Here is an 11,643-nt window from a genome sequence, read left to right as displayed (position 1 = left end):
TGCTTATTTGCAGTAAGCTTATCCATAGCAATAGGCCTACCAATCACACTTGCAATTTTACTTATACTTTTTGAATTCCACAAGTTAAATCTTAGAGCTGGAAATTGTATCCATAAAGGATATATACAATCATCTGATTTGCTTATTTCCTCTTCTAGTGTCCAGGGTTTCAAAAGAATAGGTCTGGAGCCAAAAAACCATGGACCTTTGCCTAGAATCTCACTCATTTCAACTTTGTTCCTGAACTTAAACAAGAATAAACCTGTCTTAAGGAAGCAAACTTCGGGAACTGGAGACCAAACTTTCTACACATAATTTTCCATCGCCTTAAATTTAACATTTAAACCTAAGACATGTCCAATTAGTGAAGATTGCCACATTGAAGCTCCTTCATACCATTCATCTTCATTAAAGGTGACTGAATCTTTAGCCTCTGAAGGGAAATAATCAAGGGACATACCACTTCCAGGTTTCCTATTGTTAGCAAATAGGCTAACCTAACTTTTAGCAGGATTTTTCTCATGAACTAGATTTAAAGATTCTTTTAATTCATCGGATTTCTCAACTGGAGATTTCTCATTCTTTTTCAAAAGGACACCGGAATTAGAAATAGAAATTGGATCCGAGTTCAAATTATCAGATATAGATTTTAATGAAACAACGTTCGTATTTGAAACAGACACATGATCTGATGTCAAATCTCTAACTGAATCATCGAAAAAATGTTTTCTAGATAAGGAATTTTCCAGATTATCCACCAGCTCAGCTTCATCAGCCTAAGATCCACCATTAGAACAACCAACAAATTTTCCAGAGGTCAGAGTCATATCAGAGATCGACGGCTTGCAGAGCCTGGAATGAACACCAATCATCGTAGGAGTGACTTGAGAAGGATGAGAATCATAAATAAGGGTAGAATAATAAAGAATCTCCATCATCGATTTCTTTTTCTTCCCCCCTTTGGACCCATTGACCCCATCTCAATACATGAATCTTCACCATCTTCAATAAAAGAAGTATCAGATTGATCCTCAAGAGCCAGCAAACTAGGATTTGAAGATTTCAATCCAATTTCCAGAAATTTTTTTCCCACTTTTTTTTTTCTTTTTCTTGCCATTTAAACCTAAGCGGGGGCGCAAATTAGCAGAGAACAAATCGCCCTCTAACTTGCGCCATAACCGCCATAAGGGTGAGATTCGAACGGCTCTCTAGACCATGCTCTATTGGTTGTATTATCTTTCATCTTCACCATTTTTGCACATAATATCTTCACTTCAAATGATATGGACTGGAAAACTCTTCCACAAGCAGCCTCTTCTTCTGGAAAATCAACAGATTCTTAGCCTTCCAAATGTGGTACAGGCACACCACAGCAGCAGCTCTTTTTATCCTCTTGATGCTCACACTTCCTTTCCAAGCAGCTAGCATCCAAGGTATGATGTCAAGTCATCTACAAGGAGGGTTAATTAAATTCCTGCACAAAAGACATTGCCAACTCCCAAGTCTGCAAGCTGAACCTGCACTAAAAACATATGATCTCTGTTCTCTATCATCACTCCACATAGAACGATCAAACTTTTTTATTAGACTAACACCTCTAACTTTAAGAGTAATTGCATATAATCTTCATAAACTATTTTATTTTACCAAATCTTATGAGAAAAATTATCTTTTAATTACCATATTAGCATCAACAATTCTAATGTATCAAGGTAAGCGTAGGACAAAAGAGAATGAAAAATTCGTTCTCAGTCCCAAGAATATCTTTTTAATTAAAAAGGTAAAATAAGTAATTTTTTGGGACTAAGAAAATATTCTTATCTTGTTTTTTAGACTTATGTTTTCACACGAAAATGTTAGAATAGATGTTGCTAATTTGGAGATTAAATGAGTAATTTTATGTGAAATTTAATAAGGTAAAACAATTCAGGGTTTATATGTACAGCAAACTCCTGAATTTCAAAAGGATTAAGGGTAATAAAAAAAGTTGATGAGGATTTACTGCAACTATTGAAAGCGGAGTTTTCTTGTAATTAACCAAGATATAAATATTTTCCTTTCCCAGCATTTTATGATTCTGAGTTTTTTAAGGACAGATGAAAGGTTCTTCATGTGTTCTTGGCCAGTACTAGGAGATGTCACATGACAACTCTTCATTTCCTATTTATAAAAGTTAAAAGACTAGCAAAAAGCCAAATCGAAAAATTAAAATATTCTTTTTTTTTATTATAAATTTCGAGAGAGGTGATGAGATGCATAGTAAACGTAACACAGTACCCAAGTGGGGGTATATTTTTTCAGAAATCTTACTGTATTGGTTGTTGTTTATGATGGACTTCATGACTCGAGGTTTCAATAGTTATAATATTGACAGACATTTTGTGTTCACACCTTACTTCAAATGGGCTATTATTAACTTATTCAGCATTTTAAAACAGATTGGGGTGTAATTTTTAAACGTTACAGAGGGGTGATTACAAATATTGCAACAGTTTCATATGCATTTTGTAAATTCCAATCAAAACAGCCACGCGGGCTGTTCTGATAGGATAATATTAACCAAGAAACAGGAGTCGCCAGGGCATTTGATCAAAGCCGTCGTTGCCCTCTCTTCCTCTTCAGTAAACATACTTTTCTTTCCCATAGTTAATTAGTTAAGTTCTTTCTCTTTGAGTGATGGACCCTGCAGCTTCCTACGGCATCGCGTGTGTAGTGGATCCAGTGAAGGCTCTGTACAATGCAGCCTTTGGATATGTGGTGTACTGCAGAGAAAATGTGGAATCCCTGACCCAAGAAGCCCGAGAACTGGGTAGCAAAATGGAGGATATGACCAAGGATCTTGCGGACGCTGACAGGCTCGGGAAATCGCCGAGAAGTGGAGCAAAGCTGTGGCTTCAAAGGGTGAAAGAAGTTCAAGGTGATTTCATTTGGAATTGTTACATTTCTATCTTCCACTCTTTTTTTTAAAAAGTTATTACTTATTTGTGTAAATTTCACAATAATGTATGTTTCATGAAGTACTAGGAATTTTCCAGAAAGAATATCATAAATCAAATTTACCAGGGAATATATATATATATATATCATTAACTTTCAGAAAACAATCCATAAATTAATTATCATGAACTTTCATTTATCTTTCACATAACCACCCTGGATTCATAAACAAAATTGTTAGAATACCATGCCATTTAATAGTTTGATAGTATGGGACGCTTTGATTTGCAAATTTATGGTGCTTTTCTCCAATGCTCATCCCTAACTGGTAGACTCATCAAGACGTAATTCCGATGTTATTCTGAGTGCACACCAAATTTTAGATATTATTGGTGAAGAGAACGGACCTCGACGACGACGACGGCGACGGCGACCTCGTCGGAGACGGAGGCGAACAACGAACGGCGGCGGAGAAGCGTGGAAGCTCGCTTGTAGAGCCTGCGGGTCTGGAGGAGATCGTGGAGCTCGCATGTCGCCCAGGAGCTCACCTACGGGCGAGGTGGTTCGAGCTCGCCTGTGCGATCACGAGCTCACCTGTTTGTGATCTCGCCTTGGAACTCGCCTGCGTGGGTGGGATCCAACTGGATCGCACAAGCCCTAGGGTTTCACTATAAAAGGGAAATCATGTTCATGAGATCAATTGGAGCAGCTCTTCTCGCGATTTTTTTCGAGGAGAATTTCTTCAGTGGTGACGGCGGCACTTCTCAAGGGTTTTGAGAAGGGTTTTTTGAGAAGAGAAATTGAGCTATGATTTTAGATTAAAATCACACGTGGTATTTTTTGAAAAATCTCAAGTTTGAGATCTTCTCTATTTCAAGCTTTGTAATTTCTTGTAGTTAAATAAAAAATTATTTGTGCGGCTCTCGTGGACGTAGGTAAGTTTGCCGAACCACGTAAATCTGTTGTCTCGTCTCATCTACTTACTGTTTTATATATGTATTCGTTATTGTTTGTATTAGTTGGTTTGAGTCTGGCTTAAACTCAAGCTTGAGTTGTTTTCTCAAGGGATTAATTAGCTTCCGCGGCTGTGTGGGCGTCTCGCGCCTCCCTACAATTGGTATCAGAGCCCGTTATTCAGATTGGAGGTGATAAAATTTTTGATCTGAGGTGGTGCTTGATTATTGTGTGGTAAACATAAGGTATTTATTAAAATTCCTGAGAGAAGAGGGTTTATTAATACAAGCGAAGAATGACGTCTACAAGTAAAACAATTAAAGTTGGAAAGTATGAGATTGAAAAATTTAATGGGAAGAATGATTTTTCCTATTGGAGGATGCAGATGAAAAATTCGGTGATTTCGCAGAAATTGTATAAGACTTTGATAGGAAAAGAGAAGAAGCACAAAGATATGTCCGATGAGGATTGGAAAGAGTTAGATCTCGAAGCACGAGCGTCAATTATCCTATGCCTTGAGAGAGATGTTGCTTTCTTGGTAGATGGAGAGGAAACTACAGCGGGCGTGTGGTTAAAGTTAGAGAGTTCTTTCATGACAAAGAGTCTAACAAATCGGATCTACTTGAAATCTAAATTATATACTTGCAAAATAGAGGAAGGCTCGTCAATCTGGGAGTACATCAACAAGTTAGATAGGATCATATCGGATTTCAAGGACATTAATGTGATAGTAGAAGATGAGGATCAAACACTTCTGCTACTTCTTTCTTTACCGAAGTCTTATGGAAACCTGATACAAACATTGATGCTTGTAGGAGAAAATTTGACGATGGATGAGACTAGAACGTCACTTCTGGCGGATGATCTTCAAAAAATTATAACTAATGACATGACCACTAGTGGTAATAATGAGCAAACGCAGGGACTGTTTGCTAGAGAAATGGGCAACGAGCGAAGAAAAGGTAAGGGAGGAAATTCTAGATCGCAATCGAGACATCTTGCGAGAAGACCGTATTTCAAATATGGTGAAGTTGAGCATTTCAAGGTCGACTATCCAAATAAGAGAGTAGGTGGGAAGAAGAACAATAACAAGACTGAGAGGAGAAAAGGTAAGGAAGAAGCGAACTATGTTTCAGAGGAAGGGAGTGAGAAGGAATGCTATGTCGTCACGGGTGGCGAGGATATCTCTGGGAAGTGGATTCTTGATTTAGGTTGCTCTTACCACATGTGCCCAAATAGAAAGTGGTTTACTACCTACAGAAGCATTAATGATGGAATCGTATTGATGGGGAACAATCATGCTTGCAAAATGGTGGGGCTAGGTAATATTAAGATCAAGATGTATGATGGAGTGGTCCGAACCTTGACGGATGTGAGGCACGTTCCCGATTTGCGAAAGAATTTTATCTCAGTTGGTGAATTGGACTCCGATGATTGCATGATTGTTACAGAGAAGGGAGTGAAGAAGGTTGTTCGGGGTTCTCTAGTAATGATGAAGGGCGTTCGTCACAGTAACCTATATACTCTCTCGGGTATGACGGTGATAGGAGATACAACGATTGGAACTGAAGAAAGTGATGGAGACCCATGTGAGCACACACGGTTATGGCATAGGCAGCTTGGGCACATATCAGAGAAGGGTCTAGATCTGCTTAGTAAGGAGGGTTTGCTGAAGAATATGAAGAAATATTGCATGGATTTTTGTGAGGATTATGTGTACGGAAAGGCGTACAGGGTCCAGTTCTTGATAAGCAACCACAAGAGCAGAGGTATATTAGACTATGTGTATACAGATGTTTAGGGTCCAGCCCAGAAAACCTCCAAGGGTGGTTCCAGGTATTTTATCTCATTCATAGATGATTATTCTAGTTATGCTTAGATTTATTTTCTTAAGCATAAGAATGAGGTATTCGAGATATTCAAGAAGTGGAAAGTAATGGTTGAGAACAGAGCAGACAAGAAATTAGAGATACTGAGATCTGATAACGATACAGAGTATACAGACGGTGCTTTCAAGGAGTTCTGTGATCAGGAGGGTATTGCTCGACACTGGACAGTCAGGTCCACACCATAGTAGAATGGAGTCGTAGAGAGACTGAACCGTATATTACAGGAGAAAGCAATGAGTATGCGATCACATGCTGGTTTGGGTAAAGAATGGTGGGTAGAAGCGGTTGCTATAGCTTGTTACATAGTGAACCGTTCTCCACATTCGATATTGGATGGTGATGTACCCTATAGGGTATGGTCAGGGGAGCATGCAGATTATGATAGGCTTAGGATTTTCCGATGTACCACGTACTATCACGTCAACGAGGGAAAGCTTGACGCGAGGGCCAAGAAGGCAATATTCTTGGGGTATGCAAAGGGCGTAAAAGGCTATCACCTTTGGTGTACAGAAGATTCTAAGTTCGTGATCAATAGATATGTTACCTTTGATGAGAAATCCATGATTGCCAGGGCATCCAAAAATGGTGATGTTGGGACTGTTGGGACTTCAAAGTCACAGGTGATTGAAATAGAACCTAAAGACCAACCAGGTTCTAGTCATGTTCAATAGGAGGGTCATGAAGATGATGAGCTTGAACAGGAGCAGGTTCAGCAAGAAAATATATAAATATTACAACAACAACAGCTCGAAGATAGTTTGGCTTCCACTAGGCCAAAGCGAGCATATAAGCAGGTTCAGAAGCTGGGGTCAGATCATCCTCTGAAGCACTATAGGCAAATAAATTTGATTGAGTACGCACTTTTAGTGGAGGATGATGAGCCGGTCACCTTCAAAGAAGCTATTTGGGACATGTATAGTGAGAGTTGGTTGGCTGCGATGGAGGAAGAGATGGAATCTCTCCGGAAGAACCAAACATGAGAGGTAGTTCCATTGCCCGTAAGGAAGAAAACTATTGGTTGTAAGTGGGTGTATAAGAGAAAAGAGGGCCCTTCTGAGCTCGACGGTACAAGGTACAAGGCTAGGCTAGTGGCTAAGGGGTTTGCATAAAGAGAGGGTGTGGATTACAATAAGATTTGTTTTCTCCGGCGGTGAAACACACATCTATTCGGGTGCTATTGAGTATTGTTGCTCATGGAGTCTTGAGCTAGAACAACTCGATGTCAAAACGGCCTTCTTGTATGGAGACTTGGATGGGGAAATCTATATGCATCAGCCTGAGGGTTATAAGGTTGAGGACAAGGAGAATCATGTATGTCGCTTGAGGATATCACTATATGGATTGAAGCAATCTCCTCGTCAGCGGTACAAGCAATTTGACTCCTTTATGCTAAAGTATGAGTTCTAGAGAAGTGATTATGACTATTGTGTCTATATTCGGAAGCTTTATGGAGGTGATTATATCTATCTTCTTTTGTATGTGGATGACATGCTTATTGCTTCGAGAAGTAAGGTGGAGATAGATAAGCTAAAATCTTAACTTGGTAAAGAGTTCGAGATGAAGGAAATGGGTACTGCTAAGAAAATACTAGGAATGGAGATTAGAAGAGAGCGGACAAATCAGCGATTGTTCTTGAGTCAAAAAGACTATATTGAGCGGGTTATCGCAAGGTTTAGGATGCAAAGTGCTAAGTCAGTGATGACTCCATTGGCTCCACACTTCAGGCTCTCAGGTAAACAATCTCCCACTATAACGAAAGAGAAGACACACATGGAGCGTGTACCTTATGCTAGTGCATGTTGCAGTTTAATGTACGCAGTGGTGTGTACACGTCCATATATTTCATAGGCGGTCAGTATTGTCAGTAGGTTCATGACGAATAAGGGAAAGGTACATTGGGAAGCGGTGAAATGGGTCCTGAGGTACTTGAAGGGTACCGCTGAAACGAGTCTGTGTTTTGGTGGAGATACATGTCAGATTAATGGATTTGTGGACTCAGATTATGTGGATGATTTAGACTGACATTGATCTACTACTGGTTAGGTATTTAGTATACATGGTGCTCCAGTTAGTTGGTGATTAATGTTACAGGCTATAGTGACACTTTCTAATACAGAGGCTGAGTACATGGCCATGACAGAGGGAGTGAAGGAAGCGCTGTGGTTGTGGGGTCTGCTAGACGATTTGGGGATTAAGCAGGATTGCGTGAACTTGTGGTGTGATAGTCAGAGTGCGATTCATTTGGCTAAAAATCAAGTTCATCATACTCGTACCAAGCATATCGATATCAGGTATCATTTTTTGTAGGATGTCATAGATGAAGGTAACATTTCTCTCATGAAGGTGCACACGAATGAGAATCTAGCCGACATGTTGACCAAGATGGTGACAAGTAGCAAGTTTCAGTATTGCTTAGACTTGCTTCATATCAGCCCATGTTGATCTGCCTAAGAGGGCAATATGCAGAACTATGATTAGCTTGATCCTAGTCAGAGGGTACGTAGGCAGCCATGGTACTATGGTGCAGCTGATTTGGCCTGGTTTGACGTTTGCGGTGTTCTTCTGATGATCGTCCAAATTTTAAGGTTTATCAAATGATGTACGAGGTGGAGAATTGAAGAGAACGGACCTTGACGACGGCGGCAACGACCTCACCGGAGACGGAGGCGAACAGCGAACGACGGTGGATCTCAAAAGAGACAAAGGCAGGGGGCTTTGTGGGCATGGAGAGGCGAGCGGATCTCGCTTGCTAGGCTACCCTCGAGCTCGCCTATGAGGAGGCGAGAGCTCGCCTACGTGGAAGCGTGGAAGCTTGCTTGTAGAGCCCGTGGGTTTGGAGGAGATCATGAAGCTCGCCTATCGCCCAGGAGCTCACCTGCGGGTGAGGTGGTTTGAGCTCGCTTGTGCAATCACGAGCTCGCCTGTTCGTGAGCTCGCCTACATGGGTGGGATCCAGCTGGATCGCACAAGCCGTACGGTTTTCCTATAAAAGGGAAACCCTGTTCATGAGATTAATTAGAGCAGCTCTTCTCGCGATTTTTCCGAGGAGAATTTCTTCAGTGGTGGCGGCGGCACTTCTCAAGGGTCTTGAGAAGGGTTTTTTTAGAAGAGAAATTAAGCTATAATTTTAGATTAAAATCACACACGATATTTTTTGAGAAATTTTAAGTTTGAGATCTTCTCTATTTCAAGCTTTGTAATTTCTTGTAGTTAAATAAGAAATTATTTGTGCGGCTCCCGTGGACGTAGGCAAGTTTGTCGAACCACGTAAATCTGTTGTCTCGTCTCATTTACTTACTGTTTATCTATGTATTCATTATTGTTTGTATTGGTTGGTTTGAGTCTGGTTTAAACTCAAGCTTGGGTTGTTTTCTCAAGGGATTAATTAGCTTCTGCGGCTGTGTGGGCGTCTCGCGCCTCCTACAATTGGTTATCCTTTTTAAGGTTGAGGACAAGACACATAAGTCATAAGAATATATATACTGGAGATCAAGCGGACTTGGATCCTCTCCAATTAGGTAGTAATTAGGGAGGTCCAATTCTTTCGGTCCTTACCTTCGGTCTTAATTTCAAAAGTAAGATACGGTCATGTAGGATTGCCACAATCAAGCTAGTAGTTTTCCATATATAACCATAGTTTTGATGAATATAATTTCATTTATGATAAAATCAAAAATATCTAAAACCAATTAAAAATCTAAAATAAATAATTTCAAATTCCTCCAATTTCATTCTAATATTTCATTTCTCCGTCTTCATATGTTGCTTTCAACGTTCCGTTGCATATATTATTTTTATCAATATATCTTTTTCTTAGCATAGTATTTAATTATATACGGTAAAAAATGAAGTTTGAAAATGGGAAGGGCTTGACTATTCTTCCCCTGAATGGAGACATGTTTTATAATTCTAATTAATTTTCTTATAAATATTCAATTTTATCAAAAATAAAGTTATAGTGTTACTCGGAAAATCACTAGTATGATTGTTGCAATTCTACGGGTTAATATCTTATCCTTTGAAATTTAGATAGAGAGCAAGGATTGAAAGAAATGGATCCTAATTGGTAGATCCAACATTATGCCAAACCCAAACAGAATAGATTAGAGGATGCTAATTAAACCTCCAAATGGATGTTGTTAATTGTCCAGCATTCTTCTTCTTCTTCTTTGTATTTTTTTAGAAATATGAAATTAAGAATTAATTGTCTGGCATTCTTGTTTTCACTGAGTGGTAATTCAAGAATCTTCCAAATTTTAGTGTAATTTAATAAGAAGCTAATAAGTTCAATTCTACGAATTAATTTCCCTATTATTTTCATGTACAGATGCAGCGAAGGAGATGGAATCAGCATTCTCTGGAATGTACAGATGCGCAGGCTGCACCCCAAACGTTGTTTTCCGTTATAGGGTAGGCAAGAGGGCTACAAAGCTACTTAACGACGCGAGAGAGCTCAAGGACAGAAACTTCGAAGAGATTGCCACCACGCCGGCCCCATGCCGCTTCGTTGAACGACCTGTCGGGTCCATGATCGGCCGCACAGCCGAGCTCAACAGCCTCCAGCAACTCTCCTCTGATGACGACGTAAGCATCATCGGCATCCACGGCATGGGCGGCGTGGGCAAAACCATGCTCCTCAAGAACTTCTTCAACCAATTCCACCTCAGAGACGAGTACCACATGATATATGTCAACATGAATGGCTGCCACACCGTCGAAGACGCCCAGAAGGCCATCGCCTGCGACCTCGGCTTGGTCTGGATCGACGACGAGAACCAAGACGCACGGTCTCGCCGCATATTCTCGTACCTCAGGAACAAAGCCTTCGTATTGATCCTCGACGACGTTTGGGAATCGGTGGACCTCCATCGCGTTGGGATACCGACTGCAATGAAGAGAACAAAATCGAAAATTGTTCTGGCAACACGGATCGAAGACGTATGCGACAGCATGGATGCAGAGAAGGTGCACGTTGAGTGCTTGGGGTGGGATGATTCGTGGAGCCTCTTTGTCGAGAAGGCGGGGAATAAACTGATTGGGACACACTCTACTATCCGTCGCCATGCCGAGACTCTGGTCAAGAAATGTGGGGGGCTCCCTCTGGCGCTCATAACTGTCGGACGAGCTATGGCCACCAAGAAGACTCCCCAGTCGTGGAAGAACGCCATCACGCAAATGGATGTCTCTCCTCAGGAGATCCTCGGCATGGAGAAGGAAGTGCTTTCGAGTTTGAAATCTAGCTATGACAACCTAGCCGACGATGCAACAAGGACGTGCCTCTTATACTGTCTTCTGTTCCCTGAGAACACTGCGATTTATAAAGAATCGGTTATCGATTACGGGATTGGAGAAGGAGTTATAGATGATAAGTTCTTTGATGCGGATGAGATCTACGATAAAGGACATGATGTTATTGATGTCTTGAAGTCGGCGTCGCTACTGGAGAGGGTCGATGAGGATGTTGATTTCGTGAAGATGCACCCGATGGTTCGAGTATTGGCGTTCTGGATAGCCTGTGACTGTGGGCAGGAAGAGAAGAGGTGGCTCGTGAGGACGAAGCGTGGTTTGAAAGTAGCACCCGAGGGCGTGAAATGGCATGGAGCAGAGAGGGTTTCGCTTGCGGATAACAGCATCACAGCTCTTCCGGAGGTACCGGAATGCCCTTGTTTGCTGACCCTACTGCTTCACCACAACCGTGAGCTGGGGAAGATCTACGATGGCTTCTTGAGTTGTATGCGCAATCTTCGCGTTCTTGACGTTTCGCATACATCCATACAGGAAATTCCAACTGAAATAGGCGAATTGGTTGAGCTCCGGTACCTCGACCTCTACAATACTCAGATCACTCAACTGCCGCGGGAGG

At 41.1% G+C, this 11,643-nt stretch overlaps 1 protein-coding gene across 1 annotated transcript in view; it reads left to right on the top strand.

The window, feature by feature from the left end:
• The window catches only part of LOC109820869 (probable disease resistance protein At5g63020), a 9,853-nt gene continuing 876 nt past the window's right edge, over positions 2,667-11,643 (top strand). Inside the window, exons 1-2 of the mRNA XM_020387065.1 lie at positions 2,667-2,917; positions 10,108-11,638. Of these exons, the coding sequence (XP_020242654.1) occupies positions 2,677-2,917; positions 10,108-11,638 (1,772 nt within the window). The 5' untranslated portion in view covers positions 2,667-2,676. The remainder of the gene's footprint in view (positions 2,918-10,107; positions 11,639-11,643) is intronic.

This window comes from Asparagus officinalis, chromosome 8 (genome assembly GCF_001876935.1).
Source record: "Asparagus officinalis chromosome 8, Aspof.V1, whole genome shotgun sequence".
NCBI classification, from domain to species: Eukaryota; Viridiplantae; Streptophyta; class Magnoliopsida; order Asparagales; family Asparagaceae; genus Asparagus; species Asparagus officinalis.
Note: the sequence above shows the minus strand (reverse complement) of the source record. Positions and strands in the feature narration are given on the sequence as shown.